This window comes from Zeugodacus cucurbitae, chromosome 2, assembly GCF_028554725.1.
Source record: "Zeugodacus cucurbitae isolate PBARC_wt_2022May chromosome 2, idZeuCucr1.2, whole genome shotgun sequence".
Lineage (NCBI taxonomy): Eukaryota > Metazoa > Arthropoda > Insecta > Diptera > Tephritidae > Zeugodacus > Zeugodacus cucurbitae.
This window is the reverse complement of record NC_071667.1, coordinates 80,043,983-80,066,043: the sequence shown is the minus strand read 5'-3', so window position 1 is coordinate 80,066,043 and position 22,061 is coordinate 80,043,983. Positions and strand designations below refer to the sequence as shown.

Here is a 22,061-nt window from a genome sequence, read left to right as displayed (position 1 = left end):
TGTTGAGATTACTCGAAAATTCTGTTGTTATGCATAGTGTTGGTTGACACAACAACTGTTGCTGCAGCTGTTGCGGTGATCCGCAGGCGTTGCTCATAAATAAAAAAAACATGGTTTCGTTAGTGCTTGTACTAGGAGCATTGGAATGCAGGTTGTGTCCAGTTGGTGTGTGGATGAAAGAATTTGAAGCAATTCTAAGAACTAGTGTCTAAATTGGTCCAGAATGGTTTCAGTTTTATGTTGAGGGTGCATTTCCGTGTAAGCTCCCAAAAATGCGTTATGTATTCGGTATTAAATAGAAGTTGTGGAAGTTTGGGAATATTTGCTCGAAAATAGAAACATTTTTGCACAAAATTTCAAAAAAATTTGCAACTTTCTACTTAAGAATCTTTCATTAGGATCATTCTGGATAAATTTAAACAAAAAAATTGTACTGAAACTATCCTTTTTATGAACGATTTTTAATGCATATTCAAACCTTTCCAACAACTTGGGTTAGGTTGTACGGTTGTTCCAGAGAGAAACATATGAGAGACAGTCCTTTGTGAAGCCAGGATCATGGCATTGACTAAGTATTAAGATTCAACAAAGCGGCTCTTTTTACTTATATATCCGTTATTTCGCATGGTTGTTCAGAAATGTGAGATTCGAGAAGTTTTTATCTTGATCTTGCGAAGGCGGGATATTCCAAAAATTGTGATGATTTGATTCGTCCACCTCCAGACATCATCTAGAGCTAGCATCCGATAAGGTTTTTAACCTAACAGCATGGAACCTGACAATGGCCTGTTAGAACCCCTACGACTAAGTAGAGATGCATTTTGCCAATGGCGAAGAGCTCTGTACATTTCTTGCGATTCACTTTAAGCCAGAAGGATCTGTAGACTGTGCAAGTGCTAGTGGTTGACTAACGTTTGCTCAGCTTAGCCGAGGCCAATTTCCAATAGTAAACCACAATAGGATAACGGTGCTCCTATATGTTTCCTTGCTACTATGAGTGAGACATACGTGCCTGACCTTGCAAGCTCTTCTTCTTCTTCTTCTTGACTGGCGTAGACACCGTTTACGCGGTTATAGCAGAGTCCAAAACAGCGCGCCACGCATTCCTCCTTCTGGCAGTTTGGCGCCAATTGGTTATACCAAGCGAAGCCAGGTCCCTCTCCACCTGGTCCTTCCATCGGAGTGGAGAGCTCCCTCTTCCTCGGCTTCCACCAGCGGGTACTGCATCGAATACTTTCAGAGCTGGAGCACTTTCATCCATTCGAACAACATAACCTAGCCAGCGTAGCCGCTGTTTTTTTATTCGCTGGACTATGTCTATGTCGTCGAATAACACATGCAGCTCATCGTTCCATCGTCTGCGGTATTCGCCGTTGCCAATGTTTAAGGGACCATAAATCTTCCGCAAAACCTTTCTCTCGAAAACTCCTAGTGCCGTCTCATCGCTTCTGCACCGTAAAGTAGGACGGGAATGATGCAAGCTTATCACCCATACAATTTTCAGCGATTCCACAGAGACCAGGAACCCAGATCAACCCAATTATTTAATCAACCGTGAGCGCACAGTTAGCGAACTTAAGGCTAGTACCGACGCTCTACTACGAGTATAAGAGTGAATCGCCACTCCGCTATAGGTTGCTGCGCCACGAAGTAATATATCCGCCGCTACATTAATAGTCAGTGTAGGTTCAACATTTGACACTGGATGTAGACTAAATTTAAAAAATATCCAATTGGAAATTAATACGAAATTAATAACGTTTAGATGTCTAACATTTTTCTCAATATCGAGAAATAAATTTAGAGCGTTGATTTGCAACTATTTTCAATTGAATATGATCCTTGGTATTCTAAAGACAGTCTTACATAACACAGCTGGGTGAATGATTTTCAATATAATTTGTGTATGATTACTTCACTTGCATAATCCAGCAGACACAAACTCAAATAAGAATTATTCAAGAATTTCGAAGACATCCGTCTTTTGCAAATTCATTTGAAATTCAATTCGAAACGTATTTAACAGCGCTACGGTGGTGTCCAATTGTATTTCGTTTAGTCTCGCTGGGGAGTGTGGTCGTATTTCACGTTTTCCTTCGCAGCTAGCCTAATGTAATGCAATTCCTTATGTGATACGATGCCCACGTGGAAGCATTCAAATGCGCACAAATTCTGCCTCAAAATGCCTTGTTTATGTTTGCGAGAAGTTTTATGCGCTCTCCCTCACGTACGTCTTCTCGCATTGCGTATGTTGTGTCTACTACTCTTCCTGCATTCCACGCTGGCGATTTGTTTGTTGTTATTGTTTTGTGTTTCACAATTTCTTGTATTTTTAAATTTCACAAAAACAATATTGCTTTCTTTCATTTATTTCTCTTATCATTAAGACCTATGCTCATTGTTCGATTCAATTTAGTTTGGAAACACCTAATAACTGCTGACCATTCTTTCAAAAAAATAGTTTTAATTATTATATCAGTTCACGACATTTATACCAGTTGTTTGTTCGAATCGCCACTCTCCAAAGTTGAATTTAGTACGATTTAGTTTGGAAATACCTTTCTAGAATGATATACATAAGTGGTATTATCCTTACTAAACTATTTCATTTTAATTATGTATACCAGCGTATTACATTTATACCAGTTGTTTGTTCGATTCGTCACTCTCCAATTTTTCGATTTTTTTTTTTGGAATCTTATAGATGCTATATGAAAACCTATATTTATATTATCACTCAAAATTTAATAGATCTCATTTCCGTTTCAGAGTCTTGGCTTCCCAATGGCATCGTTGGTTGCCAGTAATCGCACCGCCGCTGAACTGCGTTACCTACGCGGCAGCACCTGCCCCACCGACAACAACACAGAACTCTCTTCCCGCATACAATTCAACTGTGATATGCTCGCTGGTGTGGTAAGTACTTCTATTTTACAACAAATGTACTTATGTGAGGCTTACACAGAATACAATTACACAAACAACAATGCGAGTGCATGTGTTACAATACGAATACTGATTAAAAGTTCAGCAATTTGTCGGGATTTCGTTAAGTATGGCAGTTTTTAATTATACTTGTAATCGCTTCATTCACCACAATTAAGTCCAACATGCGTTGGTGTTAACTCATGCGTCATTTAACAGCATTTAATGGCCGCTACACGATATGCCAGACGATATATCAGGAGTGGAAATGGCAGTTATTGACAATGCAATAGTTGGGGCTCAATTATTGCCGATTACTGCCGGCATATTTATATGCATATATGTATATATTGTATAATATAAAAGCATATTACTGTCAATTGTGTGGCAGTTTGGGAGTTCACTAATCTGGAGAGCTGGCAGTGGTGGATTGGTACCAGTTGGTTAATTTTTGTTGGACTTTCAGTTCTATTGTTAGTAAGGAGAGGTCTTTTTACCAAGCCATAGATGTTTTCCAATTCTTAAATGTACCTGAATTTAGAAACTGAGCTAACTTGGCCTCCAAAGCAAACCGTTTTCGCCTTTATAATTCCGGTAAAGTAATGGTAATGATTATTCTGGCGGCGCTTTGTAATGCAGTAACATTACGCTTATCCTACTGAAAGAGAGAGAGAGAGAGGGGGACAGAGAGAAGGAGAGACTATCAAATTAGTTTTCTCTCGGTTATAATATTTACAAGGGCGAGAGAATGTCATTAAAAATGTCCCTTAAGAGAGATTAATATATTATATCTTGTCTCTTTTGACAAACAATCGTTGTATCTTTAAAGCATGGAGCCAATGTTTATCGTGAGATGCAATTCCACTGATCTATCACATCAAAAGTCTTTCGAAAATATGCTTGAAGATAGGACCGGAGGTTTCCTAGTACATAGTGACATCTATGGATATCGATAGAGAAGGATAGATGATATTAATGGAGAGAATTAACAATTTACTCAATATACTTAGTAAGTGTGGTAGCCACTCTCTGACACATGTGGAGAGAATATTACTAAAAATCACTCCTAAGAGTGAGGTATATCAAATGTGTCTTGTGAAAAACATTCATTGAATCTTTAAAACTTGGACTAATGTCAATATTTATCGTGCGATGGAACGCCTTCGGCAAAGTATGAATACCGGTACGGATCTATCACATGCAAGGTGTTTCGAAAGTGTGCTTGAAGGTAGATAGGTATAGATCTCGACAGAGAAGTAACAAACTACTATCTAATGTATAATTCGTAAGCATGGAAGACATTTGTTTGATCCGTCATAACAGTGAGCTCAACTGGGTTCCTGCACTTTCCGCATCACGTTGTACTCATTTTGTGGACTCATCGAGTGGTGCATGACGCAAACACTGGCATGACGACTACACTTTGGACTGACTCACTCGTGTGGGAGCTGAAACACTAATGCATCTGCCAATCAATTTCTGCAACCGCACACGTACACATATGTACGACACATATATATGCCTGTGCCCGGCAATTGTTTTCCAATATTATTGTTATTAATGTTGCTATGGAATATTGCCAAAGGTGATATTGCAATTGGCCATAATGTCAGCAATGACTGCAACTTACTCAATTGTGGCATGAGTACTGAACTGCTGTTGCAGATGGCATCGCATTGATTGTTATTGCTGTGGGGTTTTTATTGCATTTCATTGTTGTTGCTGTTGCTGTGCTTATGGCAACTGTTGATTTGTAATTGTAATTTAATATAGTAACACCCATTTCATTCGCTTCACTCTTTTTGCGATGACCATAACGGCTGTTTTGTTTGCTGCTTGTTGGTCAGTTGGGTGGCTCAACTGCTGGTTGTCCTTCTGTATAACGGTATATATGTCGTATGCCTTGAAATGCAGTGACCTCTGCGGTTATGAAACGCTGTTGACGTTAGTGCCAGTTCTCCAATTGTAATATTGTAATATGTATAACGATTTTGTGGTCGGCGGCGTATGGGGGTGGCATATGCAAAGTGCTGCATTATTTGCAAATGTCTATATATGTATTTGTGTAAATATGTTTGTGTGTGTGTGCGCATTTAAATTGTTTGTACAGCTATTTGCGCTCATAATTGTCAGCTTAAATATGTTAACATTTATTTGCCGCTTTTTTCCAATTCGTAGCCTTTGCATAAAACAACAAAGCGATTGTATAAAGATAAACATTAAATTGAAATAAACAGTGGCTTAAACATTTACAATAATAAAAAATGAAAAATTTATTTTCTGAAAAATATTTACTTTAATAAATTCTCGCCTTCTTTTTCTTCATTACAGGGTAAACCCATTCTACAGTCCATTTCAGATTGTCAATACGAATTCCAGTGGTCGACCAATGTCATTTGTCCCTCACATTTGTGCACTTTCAATGAGGAGACGTGCGAAATAATTAACGATGATATTAAATTAAATTACAAACTGAAAAATGCGCCTTTCGCCAACGCTGGTCAGATGAAGGTTAGCTAATTAACAGATTATTTTTATAATATATTATTATTATTGGTCGAAAGTTGCCATTTATTGCATTTATAATGACATTTTATAGCATATTTTTCAACTTTTCCCCTTTCTTGCCATTTCTCATTTAGATACCCAACGGTAATAGCGATTTTACACTCAACATTTGCGGTAAAAATCGCATAGCTGAAACTGATTACTCGCAGGGTTTGGTGAATTTGTTCTTCACCACGGATGCACCATGTGGTGAGTAAAATACTCTTATATTACAATGTTTCTCAATGGAATAATATTTTTCAAAATGTATGCTATTAATGCGAATTTTTCATAAAAACGATGCATTTCGGTGAAAGTTTATTGAGTTAGTGAATTTAAAGCCTTTATAAACACCGTGGTGAATTTCCACGGAGTAGTTTTATACAATATTTTTGTTGTTGGACTAGCACAAGTAACTCCGAACATTCAGAAAATGGTTCATTACAAGAACCATTTTTCATTTACGCAAAAGCTTTCAAAGTGATAGTTCAAAAAGCTTTCCACCTCAGGGACATCTCTTGCGGTAAAATTTAATTACAGTCAAAGCATTGAAATCACTTTAGATCTAAAAGTACATAGTCACTGACTAATGAAAATAATATTTTCTACCATTTTTTGCATTTAGTTAAGACTAAATCACTTTCAAATCTGAATCGCAAACGTTTAAATTATTTACCACAACGTCGCTGCCAGATTTTTCTATCCGCTTTGCGAGCATTTTCCCGCAGTCTTTCTGTGGAGTCAAGTGTATTTAACTTTTTATCGCTATTCCGTTATTTTTTCCACATTTTCCGTATGTGCCACTTATTCGTCTTCTTAAATAATCTGTAAATCACATTAGAATTGGCAATTGTCCCGTTGCGCTTGTTTTGTCTTCTACGCTTATCTCGCTATTTCGCGCTTTGGCTTCCCCTACGGATATTATCGCGACTCATCCTCTAACTGCCATGCTCTGCCAGCTTACATAAATAGCGGCACTTTCGCTAAATGTTGTTGGCTGTACTGCAAAATAAAGGGTGTTTTAATAGCAGATGTTGCCTACATTTTGGCGCATTGATGAAATGGAAATGGCGAAACAAATGTCTTTTCCTAGAATGTGTCGGTTTCTATATCGAATTTTGAATTCTTGTCCAATCAATTTTAACCAAGTCGAACTGCTTTAAAAGTTATTTTAGTCCGAGCTCAGTCTCCGAAGTCCTGAGCTTAGTCTCGGAAGTCCTCAAAATACTCAATCACAGCATTCCTATTGAAACACCTTTTGCTCCAGAACATCCATGCATTCAAACTTTTTGTTGAGCTTTAAATAAAGACCACATTCTCCAGCCATGTTGCAAAGCGTTTTCTTGCATATGGAAGCCGGATGAGTGCATCGTCTTACTTCCGTTTTGCCGCGTCTCGTTTTACACTGTTGCCGGTCGCATCCTTGTTTGCAGTGCTTCATGGTTTTTTGCTGCATTGTAAGTTGCGCCAACGGCGCTTCATACGCCGCCATATGCGCTGCAGCTTTGCGCTCGCTTAGCTCCATGGCTGCTGGAGCTCGGCAGCTCGGCAGTCGGTATGAAGCTTACCAGTGCTGTTGTTTTTTATGTAAACCAATGCTAGACATATACACTCCTTTCGTCTTTTTGTTGTTCACCTTTTTCCCCAGTAACGTTTGGTAAAACCAATACAAGAAAGTACCGAAAGCAGCAGGAATTTAAAAATGAAATCCGCCAGATAATGGAAAAAAACTTGCTTTGTTTCCGTGGTCTATGAATTTTTAATATGTCGACGACGACGACGGCTGCGGCAAGTCGGCGACAACTACGAGTCGTGTGATCCAAGTCACATATATGTACCTCGTGGATAAAAATTGCTGGTACAATGCGCGGCATGTGGTTAACTTGAGGTATCTTTCATGTAATCTTCTATGAATCATAATTAAGCTAAGATAAGAGAAACTGTAGAACCAATCAGTGGATTGTAGTTAGATTAAGTCAGGCTCGACCTTCTATTCTCCTAATTTTTCGTTGTTGTCAGATAATTGCAGACTGGAAGGTAGTCTGGCATATTTACGAAAGTAAAAATTAAAAGGAATTGTGGAAACTCTGAGAGAGTTTTGTTTTTTGGAGTTAGATGCTTTAAGAAGATCTAAATTATAGAGAATATAGTTCATAATGCAAGAATCTTCTGGTCTACGTTGAATGTTAAGTAAGAAGTCGTATCTACATAGCAAAAATAATAAAAATATTTGAGAGACACCTCACACCTCAAATCCCCTCTGACAAAGTTTAGATAAACAATCTTCATATTTTTTGCGGTTTCACAATTTTCGCACATTGTTTCAGTGTCATCAATGGCAGCATTTAAGTCTGTAGCGCCGGCTTTCGTTTCCATATCTCACTCTCTTTCTCTCTCTGGTGGTCTCCTAGTGTTTGCTATTACGCAGAAAAGCACTCAAGTTGGTATAGCCACTTTCATTGCTGTTGTCCGATTAAAAGTACAAATCTGAGGGATTTTCATTTTCGTCATTTTCTTCTGTGACGTCTTTTTGCACTTCGCCATGCATCGGATTTACTTGTTCGTGTATTTTTTAACGCTCATGCTTTCCATATTATTTCATTCCTTGCAATGGTGTTATATTTGCATGGAGATATTTGGTTAAAGCGATTTCCTTGTAGCTCTGGTGGCAAGGTGTAGTTGACTAAGGTTGTGAAGAAAATTCTTTTGCTGATAGTATTCGACTGGAGGAGGCATTTTAAAAACATATATGTTTTAAAGTGTGATGAAGAAATAACTTAATTTAATCATAAAAATGAGAGAAAGATAGAGAGAGACTACTACGACTAGAGAGAGTCAAAGAATGAGAGAGCGAGGGGGATAGAGTAGTGGTTCTATCAAAGAGCTTATATTCTGTATTCCTCAACATAAATTACTCCTACATCTATTCGTCTCCTAACTATAGTTTCAACACACACCCTTTCTTATCGTTTCATAACACCCTGTTGTTTCTAAATTGTTGGTTGTTTGCCTTTTTGTTTCTCTTTATAGTTATAATTATTATTTTGCTTTGTTTGACTACTATAATAAAAAACTGGGGTTGCTTGTAATTGTAACGTTTGTTCAACGCCCCCTCCTCATACACACTCCCTCTCACCACTCTTCACGAACAGCCTTTTGAACTATGGCAAATGCAAATGAAAGTTGTTTCACTTTTGATTGACACATAAAAGCAAAAGTTTTGCTTTCAGTCACTCTCACTGCTTGACTGCTTTCTCGAATTTTGGTTTTGGGACTCATTTATGCGCCTTTGTGTGTGTGACTATAGTAGCATAGTAGTTGTGTGCTGTTAACTTTTCAAGTTGTAAGCTTTGTAGATAAGCGAAAATGACATAGCACTCATAACGGATATTATTTAAAGAGTGCTAATATTTGTGTATACAACGCTTTTGTTGGAAAATGTTTTCATTATACTCATTATGACTACATCCCTTTCGCATTAGTTTTAATAGCCTGTCAAGTTGGTTCCCTGTGTTTTTAACATTCTCAACCTTTTTTACAAACTATTTGTCATTTTCACACTCCTCCATAATCCCCTAATGTTGTTTCTACCGTTTTTATCTTTTCAGGTACATCAAATGTCCAGCTGCGCCTCATTTGTAGCGGTGACACCAAACGCGTAATCAACTATGACAATGTGAGTACATTTTTATCCAAATTTCAAATTTTTTATAAAAAAAAACACGAGAGTGACTTATGACACAATATTGAGGTAGTAGTAGTGCTGCCTCAGAATAATATATATATATATAAGTATATATATGGCTCGAAATGGCTCTTAATGAGAACATCGAAGCGTGTCATTAATTAACAGGTTGTTGGATTCCCTGATTAGTTTGGGTAGCTAGGTTGGTAGCAGTGCAGCCTTTCGGGCTGAATTAGTGCTATATGCGCCATTTTGGTACACTATCTTTTATATTCTTGTAATCTCGTTTCATCGTTGGGTCCAACCATTTGATGGTCTCAATAAAACTACTATGTCCGTTGTGGTTTTTGTAGACAGCCATTCAAGGTTTGATACTTGAATCCATCAAGTGTGCTGTGACTGGTTAATGATAGAGTTTGGCATTGAGAGAAAGTAGTACCGTTTTCTTATATCCTTATAGCGGCGACAATTTTAGGGCCAATGCCACATAATGTTTGCTGTAAGTCTGTATATGTTTTCTGGACTTATTTAATAAGTTCTTAGTTCTTATCCTCTCCTACTTAGGCCATATCTGCTTTGGTATTTTGTATATGGTTATAGATTTGTATATGTTCTGAGCTATGTGTGTAAAGCTCACTGGCTCTGACTCGAATTTGTCTAGAGATGAGCCTGACTTTGCCAATTCGTCTGATTTTTCGCTTCTGAAAATGTTCCTGTCAACCGGGAACCCAGGACAAGTGGAGTTTATCTGCCAGTAAACTCAAAGCCTTTCTTCAGTTGTTGACTACCCTGTCACCAGATATATACATAATCAATATTTGCTATCTGTATCTTACCGTAGTTATTCAATAGAGCTCCATAGGCCTTTTTTTATGTCGATTACTTTCGCTTGAAAGATCCCAGCTGAGTTTGGTAGAGATATAGAGAGATTTCAAATTCCTTGGAGTGTACCCCCGCATGTACTCCGCATTTATATATTGAAATACTTTATATATTGAGATACTTTCCTCTTCCCGTACTAAACCTCAAGAGGGTATCTTCACCTGGAAGTAACTTGAAGTAAGTCCAACTCTGGGAGGATAGAGTCTGATTTATTTCGATTTGTTGTAAAATGGTTCTGGATATCGCTTGTCCATATGCTTTCCGTATTCCATAACGAAATAAATTGTCTTCGTCTTCGGTTAATATGTGGGCCAATATGAGAATGCCATTACTGTTTATGGGAAATTCATTCATCTCTTTTTTGAGGTTTTTCTTGTGCCAAATATTTCTTTTTGTATTGGATCATTTTCTAAACAAATTTGCATTATGAAGTTCAGATGAGCTAGTCTCAACTTTGATATCAGCGGAAGGGCTTTCGAAAATCGGGTCATAGTGGTGATGAATAGTCTGATTGCATTAATTCAATGTATATGAAGGTCTATGTTGAATGTTTCTTATACGAACCAAATTAGTTACATCGACCAGGGGTTCACGCGTATTAAATAGGGTTAGGTCTAAAGCTAAATGAAGAAATATATTGATATTAAAGCTTATGAATTTAAAAAAATGTTATCGTTCGGAATTGTAATAACAATAACAACAATGCGACCCTATTTACCTACACTCCCCTTCGCCGAGTTGAAGCGCTGTTCAAGTACTATATACCCCTACTCAATTTCACTTTCGACTTTCATGTACATATAAGTTACCCACATGCATGCTTATGTGTGTGTGGTCAAATGCACTTCTAACTCATTGCAAAAGTATTTTAGTTGTATTAAGTGTAATAGCAATGAAATGAGTTGTTGCAGCCACGGCGAAAGTTGCACGCTGCAACCACTGCATTTGGTGTTGCCAGCGCTGGTGATGGCGATGGCGTTGGTGAAGGCGTAAGTTTTGTAGCGTCGAAAAGTTGGTGTTAGTTTTCGTGTTTTCGCGTTGCTTGCGGCATCAGCGCCGCATATCGCGCGATTGCGACCCTCGACACGCGTGTTGTTATTGTGACCTTATTGTTGTTGCGCCAACACTCGAGATATGCGACGGCACACTCGAAGTTCCACTGTTAGTTTATTTGTTATTCGCGTTGTTGGCGTTGTTGCTGTTGTGCGGTATGTTCGTAAATTAGTATGCGTGCCCATGGTGCGACAAGTGTGCCACATTTCGCGTGTGTGTGTGGTGTGTGTCGGTGTTTCTGGTCATGTTTTTGGCCATGTTTGGCAATCTGTTGCAATCCACTTATGTTGCTAAGAATTATTTATGTGGCAAGTTGTAGTGTAGTTATTGCAACAGCGATACTTCGCACTAGGCGCGCATATAACTGTTATTGTTGTTTTTGTTTTCTATTTTCGTTAGTTATTTTGGCCTTACAAAGTAACCCAACTTGTAGTTATTATTTATTTCTACTGAGATATGCACTTGTACTGTGGAAATTCGTGGAAAATTCTGGCGTTTCTACATTTCGACTGCCTGCGGATGCGAATATTTTACTACAATTTCCGCCTTGAAAGCAATTTCAGTATGAGAAACTAATAATAAAGTTCTCACTGTCACAATGTTTGCCCAAATTTTAAGTAAATATTATTTATGTTTTGCAAATTTATGCTTGCAAATGTCACAATGTTGCACATTTATGTTATCGCCTTGCGTGGGAATTCTAAATATTTGCTTCAAAGAATTCATATTTGTTGAGAAAAGTTGAATATTTGAGCTTTGGAGAATAGTTTGAAGACTTTTTGGCTCACCAAATTCTGTCGGCACAACATTTTTTCTTTATTATTCTACAGTTGTGGTTGAACCGCCGTGAGATAAGCCAGGATGTACGGGGTCAGGTTGGTTTCTCAAATGTTTTTTGGTGGGATTGACAGGGAATCGTTTACTATGAGCTGCTCAACTACGGCCAAACTCCTAATTTGGATCTGTACTGTCAATCATTGGACCGTCTGAAAGATGCAATTGGCCAGAAGCGGCAAGCTTTGGCTAAAATAGGTGATAAATTGTTTTCCATTAGGACAACGGCTTCATTTTTACAGAGATTGACAAATGAACAAAAAAGTAAAGTAAAAAATAAATGGTTGGGTTCTCCCTAAATTTTGATAACATTACTGAAATGACAGCCTTTCATTGTATATAAGTCCACATATTCTTACATAGACCCGATTGTGTTGAGAGCTGATAGATGCATTTGTTGTTAAGAAACATTCCCCAAATAATTTTTAGGAATAATGCCGAATTGACAGTCCTCGAAATCGTTTTCGTAAACTCGACTGTCGTGGGAACGTGAACGAAATGAAATTCTCTTCATGTGTTTTTATGTTGATCCTACTCTTCTAAGATAATATTTTATTATATTTTCTATAATATTACTGTATAAGCTATGTCACTCAATATCAGTAAAACTTTCGATAGCTATACTAAACTCGATATGCGGTATTTTTTCAAAGTTGTTGTTGGATCCCCTGATTAGTTTGGGTAGGTAGGTCGGTAGCAGTGCAGCCTTTCGGGTTCAATTATTTTTTTTATATTCTTGTAATTTCGTTTGATCGTTGGGTCCACCCATTTGATGGTCTCAATAAAACTACTTATGCCCGTTGTGGTTTCTGTAGACAGACATTCAAGGTTTGGTACTTGATGGATTTCAAGTGTTCGGCGCCTGGTTAATGATATGGCTTGGCATTCACAGAGAAAGTAGAACACCGTTTCCTTATATACTTATATCGGCGACAATATCGGTGCCAATGTCCCTTATGTTAGCTGTTAGTCTGTAAATACTTTTCCTGTATATGCATAACTTTATAGGCTGGACCTGAAACCAAGTGGTTACTAACTGTTCCTATCTATGGTGAATGATTTTGCTGAATAAAAATTCACCTCTAAGGAAGATTGTGGGAATCGACGGGTCTAAATGTTTGCCAATAAGTACGAGGGTCCCATTAAGAGTGATATTATGGATTTACCTTTAAAATTGCGATAAGTTATTGAACGAAACCTGAATTTATCGAACAAAAGCAAATTTGACCTAAATCGGATCATTCTAAAAATACGAAATAAAACCTTAAATTTAATGTTTTGCAATGAGTATCTTTTTACTAGACCTGAGTATATATGTATGTACGTCCTTAAGTATACTTAACGCCTAACGCCTTCACTTTCCGTCAAATTATATACATAATTCACAGTTCATGCTACATGTGATTCACACATCATTCGGTGGTGATTACGTGTACCGTTAGGCGGTTGGGTAACTGAAGCGTTGGTGTAACTTAAAGCGCAGGGTTGCTAAAGCGTACGTAAGTGTGAAGAAAAATATTAAAGGAAAAGAAAACGGAAAGAAAAAACAATAAGAAAGCAAGAAAAGAGGAAATAAATAAGAGTAAGGAGACGAAAGCAAGCGAGGGTGAAAGAAACAGATGAATATAGAGTGCCCCTCAATTGCACATCTGGCATTAGGGTGTACTACAAAGTTGAGTGCTTTCGGCGTTGTTACGTCTATGGCTGCAGCTCCTTGGCTGTTTTATTCCCTTAGGCGACAATACACACACGCATACACACCGTATGCGCTTCTTTATTATCGCAAACAAAATAAATTTTTTCTTCATTTCTCGGTTGTTGTTGTTGTTTTTTGCCACAAATGTTGTTATCTTTATTGTTCTACAGAGTGTTTACTGTTTCCCCAGTTTTTGGTGGCATTAAGGCGACTGTGTGTGTAGATGTGTGTGAATGTGGCTGCTGGTGTTCACATGTGTGCTTTATTTGTCTGCTGCGGTGTCTAAGAAAACTTTGTGCTCGTGTTTGTTTACTCAACTAGAAATGAAATCAGCGCGAGTACAAAGAAAACGCCTCACCTTGCTGCTGCTGCTGCCACAACAACAACAACAACAAAAAAAGGAAACACAAAGCCTTGGCAGATGGTATAGCATGAGCCTTGAAGACAGTGTGCTCGAGTGTCTTGAAAGTATTATGTAAGCAGAAATGGATTGTCGAGTTGCACGTAAAGGCGTAGAAATGCAAAATGTGGTAAATGTGTGTGTCTTTGTGTGGGTGTTGATATGTATGATATGTGTAAAGTATGTATGTGTTGCTTAAGCCAAAGGATAAAGCATGCAAGCAAAATATAAGGTTATGCTACACCGAGCTTTATGAAATTATAATTTCTTGTTCTAGCGGTATTTGCTTTGTCTGCGCGCTAAAAAGTATACTTCGCTTTTGATTTTCATGTCGATTTGTGGCCTTAGCTGCAGCGCGAATATTATAGTATGTGGTTCAGATAACGGTGCATACAGTTATTTGTTGCATGTGTCACAAATGCTGTTGTCGCAAATCACAAGCAAGCACTCAATAACAACCTTTTGCCATTTTGAGCGAAGCGCGACTTTTTGCGCCAGAACACACGAGTCTATGAAAGTTGCTTGTGTCTTGAAGTTGTTTGCTCTTATTTTTTACGGGTTTGCCTTTTGTATGGATTGTGGTAAGCATAAGCTTTACTCATGACTGGAATTCACTCGCATTGCTGCTTTTATTTTAACTTTAACGAATGTTACTGATATGGAAAACAGGATTTTGTTATCGACTCAAGAACAAAGTGCAGTTTTTCTCATTTTTTATAGAAAAAATGGTCATTTTAGTACTGAATGTTTTTTGGATATTGTTTTTGTAATTTATTAAATTTGCAGACCTAACAAGTGGCAACTCTGTCAAAATATTTTTTCCTTATAACAAGTTTAAAAAATTCTCTTGATATTTCTAAGTTACTGTTATTAAAATTTCGTAACCGCCCGATCTAATGTACCTCTATAAATATGCTTATATATATACTCATAATATCTACTTGTTCCTTACCCTTCAGTTCGGCTCACCAGTGAAACACTAGTGAGTTCACTACTTACCGGTAACCACCACTGGTTACCCCCCATAATACCGGCAATGCAATTCACTCATGAATTTAACACGGCGATGTCATTGACGGTAACCAGTTAACTCTACTCACTAGTGATTTCATCACCCATACTTCGCTAGCTACTTCACCACATAGCGCTGAATATATTTCAATAGCTACATCGCTACATATATTCGGTTATAATTCACTACCTTTTTCATTACCTACCTTTATTTCAGTGGATACCATAAATAAATAAGAAACACAATATATTTAAATGGCAATAAATTTAAAATATTAATTTTTATTATAATTTTTTGTTTACAATTTTTATTTACCATTCGTATTGTACTCTTGAAAAGCGTCGGCCAATGAGATTATTTACCCATACTATTTGTTTGGAAAGACTTTATCTGAAAAAAGAAGATTGTTATTAAGGATTTGTTTATTAAAAATTAATTAAATTGCTTAACTTACTCCACGCTGTTCTCCACTTCCCAATGAGAATTTCAATATGATTGCCATTTTTGACCTCTAACTATAAAGAAGTATACATATATATTTCAATCGTATTAATGAATTCACATATGTATAATAATAGTATGAATATATATTATATTCACTAAGTTGTAATATTTTTTTTTGCGCATGCAAGCACTCTCAACTTAAACATGTAGGTACATGCATTGAGTTTTGTGCCAGAATGATCTAATTCTTACCTCGCAAAGACTTATTTCCTTTCCTACTGCTGCCACGCTTCTCGTCATTTTCACTTTTTTGTTATCACTATAAATAATTTATACTTTTTTGTTTATTAATTCTTTATTAACTTTTTAATAATGAATATGTATATTAAAAAATCAAGACACACAACCGCGACGCGAAGTCAATTGAATAAACCACAAGACTGTTTGGTCGAAAAACTAAAGTTCCAAATTACATAGAAACCGCCGTTTTCTTATTTTTTAATACAGTGAATCATAGTTTCAATGACCGATATGTAGGCAAAAACAATAATGCCCAATAATTATTCGCAACTTGTACATACTGTACCAGATCTCTCAAATGTGCATTCCCACCCTTATTTGTCGCTGATATTTTACTGAGAGTACTTATTGAGAACAACGTACTCTAGATCGCGCTCTCTTCTCTCTCAATCTCGCTTATGTACTATTGCTTCTCTGCATTACCTTGTTGTCCTGAATTCACTAGTTACTTGTAATATATGAATTCACTAGTGCAATTCACGAATTCATACCAGCCGTACTGCAGGGTAGCTACATATAACAAAAGCTTTTCTTTGGCTTTGTTTGAGTATGCTTTCTTGGTTACCATTGAGACGCCGTTTCTGGCTAGTCTTCCTATTTACTGCTATTATACCTATTCTTATGTAGTCTTATTGTTGCTAAGAATGTAGGTATTTTTAGAAAAGCATAACAAGTTATTATTGTTATTGTTGTTCTTTTGTTGTTTGAAATATGTAATAAGAATGCAAACCACGCGTCAATAAACTCAAATAAATATTTGTTAAAGATATGAAAGCGGTGCTTTAAATCCTCTTTAAAAATAAGAATCGGTTTACCAAAATCCCCAAATTTCAGGATTCCGAAAATATTATTGTTACTTCAAATTATTCTTTTTTTCGTATAAACATTGAATTGATCTGTAAGAAAGCATTTTTAATACAATAAATAGAATTTAGAACGCTGGTCCCAATCTTATTTATTTTAAATTTTTAGAGCTAAAATTCCAATAAAAGAATCCTAATGCTACAATCTCGAAATTTCGGGATCCCTAAAAAAATATTTATTAACTTAAACTTTTTTCCTTCGTATAAACATCGAAAAGATCTCTAAGAAAATTGAATTTAGAGATATATCTAAAATTTCAATAAAGGAATCGAAAAGAACGAAAGGTTCTCTAAGAAAACGTTTCTTATAATTTGAATTGAATTTAGAGATATATCTACAATACCAATAAAGAAATCGAAAATAAAACTATAATCCCGAAATTTCCGGATACCAAAACAATTACTGTTAATCCAGAAATTTCGGGATCCCGAAACACAAATGCAATTTGTCTCGCAGTAAAATTGAAGCATTTTCAGTTGTTTGTTTGTCAACATTGAAGAGTGATGCATTAATACTTTCTATAAACCCGTTTTAATAATTATGAAATTGAGAGCTTCGAAAAGTACAGATATTTAGTTTTCACGTTTAAAGCTTTCCTTTTCCATATCCATCTCTTCATATATATCTTCTTTAAACAATTCTAAGATCATTAAAATATAGACACACCCCACCCAAAAGCATATTCAACGCTGCTCAGTTGACCGTATATAATTTCCATTGCGCACCAACCGATGTCAAAAGGTCAAACGCACTTTTGCCACACACAACTACTCAGTCGCATCAATTGCTATGCTGCCATAAATTCAACCCGAATCTTCAAATAACAAATTTGATGGTTGTCTTTACATGGGTTATGTTCTTACACACACACATTAGATAGTTGCGTGAATGGCTTGTCGAAACTGTTATATATTGTTTTTACACAACCAATCCAATCAGCTAACCAACCAAAAACTACATGTAATGAGAAAATGATAAATCAACGAGACAAAAGGAAGAAAACAAAATAACTGAATGCAGGCATCTTCACTGTGTCTGTTGACCGTCGTCTTTGTGAAGAACGGAAACTGACATTACTTGTCCATCCCGTCGGCGTCGCCGTCGCCTTCACTCATTTGTACATCCTCTTGCATGCTATCTGATATTGTCGTCGCAGTAAACCTGGCCAAGATGGTCGAGATAATGGCTTGGTTGGAGTGAAAGTAAAGTGCAGTCGAGTGTGTAAAATGTTATCGCACACAAAACATCAAATTTCATACATCATAAAACATATTGGCTTAAAAAGTAACAATTTCACAACTAACAGACAGACGCTACAAAATAGACGCACACGGACTTATATTTATTTGTAAGGAGTGAACCCAATTGACCAAATTTTCCATGTTCACTTTAGAGTAATCGAAAAAGTAAATTATATATGTATTTTAATCATCGCAAGATCGAGGGAACTTTGGGATGTACCCAAAATATAGGATGTCTGGACACACCAGCCGAAACCCTTCGAGAATTAGATAGGATTTCTATCAAGTATACTATCAAGTCTATCTATTGTCATATAAGGTACTTCTCAGAAACATTCTTTCTTATTCTTATGGAGAGTTTTTTGGAACATATCGTTCTTAATTAATACTACAATGTAGTAGATGACATGAGAGTACTCTAATGTGTTCGAAACGAATTCCTCTATAGGTGGTATTCTATATTGAGGGTATTTAGGGATGTACCCAAAATAAAGGCAGTCTCACACCAGCCGAAACCCTTCTAGAATTGGATGGATTTGATTGATTTTTACATTGAGTTATGGAAAGTTTCTTGAAACATGTCCTTCTTAATTAACTCGACTACTGTCATAGAAGTCGTAAGAGTACCTTAAACAAATATATTCAAGTCTTTTCTATTTCATCTAGAGGTGGTCTTCTTCTGCTCTTAATTTATTAAATAGGTACCGCTAGTCATTGTACTTACGTCGAAGTTTACTTGCGGTAGAAGATAACTCTACCCCGAACACTTTCTGGAAGGCTTTCCTAAGCTTCTTACTCTTGGAACACATTCTGTAATAAGTCGCATTTAAAGACAGTCTTCTTAGTGTATTTCTATATCTAATGAAATGATGGTAAGTAGGGCATAAACTTGATCGAAGATAGATAGAAGATGGGCTGCCGTTTTCAACCTCTCTTATCTCACTCTTCGATTAGTTTTATTTTGCTCCTAAATAGATTACTGTGAGCATAATTCTAAATTGAGAACCTTTGGTTTGCTGGTATTTCTGAGTAAGTTTGTGAGTCAGTGTAGAGAGAATCCATTTCGGTTGCCAGCATTCGTCCGGCAATCAGATTGGAGTTGCTGACTAAAACACATCTACTCACCGACTGTGACAGCGGCAAAAATTTTCACAAACAATGAGGTGACGGTAATATAAATGGCGGCGCAAGGGGGGCGAGCAAATTGAAGTGAAATGCCACTTTTTTCTGCTTGCAGCCATTTCAGTAAATACTTTTTAAAGCATATTGTGCTGAACATGAGTATGAAACAATGAGTATCGTAAAAACCCCAACGACCTTAGCATATTAAAATAAAAGCGGGTTCTAAAATATACTGAAAAAGAAAAAAAAAAGCGAAAAGAAAAGGCATATTCCTACACTTTTTCTACGGTCTACGCGCCGCAATGATGCCTCGACAAAACGGTGCGCTTATCAACACCAAAGCATCTCGGCTGCGCGCTCAACTTGTGAATTGTGTGTTGGAGCATGAGAAAAGGACACACGCCAGCTTTGTACGAATTCGAAGACGGACGAAAATGTCATGCCAGCCGGGCATACAAAATGGAAATATAGCTTTTGATATTAATTTGAGGTTGGAGAAGAACAAGAAGAAGAAGATGCAGCAGGTGAAAGAAAGTGTGTCGTGAGTCATTCGCTTCGTTGCTTACAGCGCTTCATCATATTCAAAAGGCAAAAGAGAACTGAATGTTACACAAAGACAGTGCAATGCGGCAAGGAAGTGAAGGACAAAAGTGGAAAATGTTGAGCAGACTTCAGAAAATTTTCACAAAGAGTGCACACAGACCGCTAGAATGCTGCTTATGAACCCTGTAAAGGAGCATAATAACAATAAAAGCAGAGGATCTTAAAGAAGCCAAATCAAAATCGAAAATCTACAAGCTCTTCCACAGCAGTGTCTTCCATTGAAAAGGAAAAGCGTATGAAACAGAGGCGGCCATAAGTAGCTTTTAACAACAACTTAAGTAGAATAAGTTTTCTGCACTCAAGGAAATAATGAAGCCAGCAGTTAGCAGTCAGCAGCCGACAGCGAATTACAAACTCCACTCGAGTTGTGGCAGAAAGTAGCTTGTTCGCTGCTTGTTGCTGTCGATTGGTTGTCCGTGCGTCTGTCTCTCTGTCCGCCTGACAACAGTCAGTCAACGTGACAAATAAGCCGATAGCAAAGCAAGGAAGCACATAGTTGAGGCAGAAATCGAAATAGTGAACACATGCTGCGGCAGTACGCGTGTTTAAAAAGCCCCCCGGCTAAGTGGCTTTAGTGGATGCAGTGTGAGGCGAGGCGCCACAAAGTGTTGTAGTGTGTGGCGTGTTTGCTGTAAGTGGGCATATTTTGCTAAGTGCACACTTATGAGTGTTAGCGGCTATGCGTGAGTTCCCGCGCGTTTGCTTGGCCTTTCGTAGGCGGAACACGTGCCAGACCTAGAAAATGATTATCGAAATGCCATTTTTTCATACCTTATTTTAGTTTTTTTTTTCTCATAGCGATTAGGAGTAGAAAAACAGGTGTTCTGGTTATGGTACCAATGCAAATGTGGTTTACATATTGTTATATATTTTTATATCTAGTTAATAAAAGTGAAAGTTCAGTCTTCTTAAAAATTGAGGCCGCCATTATTTAAGCTACCAAAATTGGTTCTGTGAATATTGAGTTCATTTGATGCTTATAGGCATAGAATTACGTAGAAAATATTTGGCTTTGAAGTGTTTTTGTGCGAGAATATTTTTATACATTACAGTAATATAAAGCTCCAGAAATTTTAGTATGCGCCATTAATATAGCTTCCAAGGTTATTCTCATTACAATTTATTTGATCTAAGCTATCCCCAAGTAAGCTTTGAAGAGGAAAAGGTGGAATTATCTCGTCACATTCTTCTTTAATGTTCTGCCTTTGGGAGACCAAAACAAAGACTTCTTGGATACCACTTTCTTAAACAACCACGGGAACTACCTAATATTGAAATGAAAAATATTTGTAGATTATACTACAGTTGATGTCGCTTCGTCGAGTCTTAATTTCTAATCAATGGGGTGTTCCTGGCTTCATAACAGACTGTCTTTCATAGTGTGTGTTTCCCTGTGGGGAACAGCCATACAACTTAACCTATCCCAATGTTAACTCATCTTAAATAATGTAGTCCTTCATGTTGTACTACAAACTCGAGTTTATTGGATTCTAAAAACCCTAGTAATAAAAGCTTATCGTTGAAAATATTTTGAGTTAATTATATTAGAAAACAAGTAAGGAAAGGCTAAGTTCGGGTGCAACCGAACATTTTATACTCTCGCAATTCGACCCATATATTCGGCATAAAGTTAGTGAGTTAACCAACTTTTAGTAATTTTCAACCTAACCTTTGTATGGGAGGTGGGCGTTGTTATTATCCAATTTCTTTAATTTTTGGACTGTGTAAGGAAACGGCTAAAAGAAACGACTGCAGAGAGTTTCGTTTATATAGCTTTATTGGTTTGCAAGATATATACAAAAAACCCATTTGGGGGCGGGGTCACACCCACTTTTCCAAAAAAATTACATTCAAAGGTGCCCCTTACTAATGCGATCCTATGTTTCAAATTTTATTTTCATAACTTTATTTATGGCTTAGCTCTTTATGTGTTTTTAGTTATCGCCATTTTGTGGGCTTGGCAGTGGTTTGATTCCGCCCATCTTCGAACTTAACCTTCTTATGTTGCAAGGAACACATGTTCCAAGATTCATTAAGATACTCGTATCTAAATTTTTACTCAAGTTACTGCTTGTACGGACGGACAGACAGACATCCGGATTTGAACTTTACCCGTCACCCTGATCACTTTGGTATATATAACCCCATATATAACTATTTTAGTTCTTGGTGACACAAACAACCGTTATGTGAACAAAACTATAATACTCTGTACAACATGTTGCATCATTAACCTCTAAATTTGCCCATATTGATAATTTATCAATGTTTTCCCATTTTTTTTAAATAAAAATTTATTTTCTTAATGATTTGTTGTCAAATTAAAGTTCAATTAAAAATTATTTTAAAACAATATAGAATGACATATGAAAGCATACGTTGTAGAAGAATTCATGATGATCATTTAAGGAATCTTTATATTTTATCAAGATTGTTCCAGAATACCAAAAATA

General features: G+C 36.9%; 1 protein-coding gene and 1 long non-coding RNA gene across 5 annotated transcripts in view; one reads left to right on the top strand and one right to left on the bottom strand.

Annotated features, from left to right (window-relative positions):
• The window catches only part of LOC105220698 (cation-independent mannose-6-phosphate receptor), a 114,314-nt gene that overhangs the window by 33,404 nt on the left and 58,849 nt on the right, over positions 1-22,061 (top strand). For 3 of the 4 annotated variants that reach the window (XM_054229817.1, XM_054229831.1, XM_054229823.1), the window contains 4 exons: positions 2,752-2,916; positions 5,257-5,436; positions 5,568-5,682; positions 9,081-9,148. In XM_054229817.1, the coding sequence (XP_054085792.1) occupies positions 2,752-2,916; positions 5,257-5,436; positions 5,568-5,682; positions 9,081-9,148 (528 nt within the window). The remainder of the gene's footprint in view (positions 1-2,751; positions 2,917-5,256; positions 5,437-5,567; positions 5,683-9,080; positions 9,149-22,061) is intronic. The other variant, XM_011197146.3, reaches the window with a different exon arrangement.
• LOC128921768 (uncharacterized) lies at positions 14,988-16,561 on the bottom strand. Its single transcript, XR_008471070.1, has 3 exons — positions 15,731-16,561; positions 15,489-15,549; positions 14,988-15,424 (listed from the first exon to the last, which is right to left on the bottom strand). It is a non-coding gene; the product is annotated as an uncharacterized LOC128921768 (long non-coding RNA).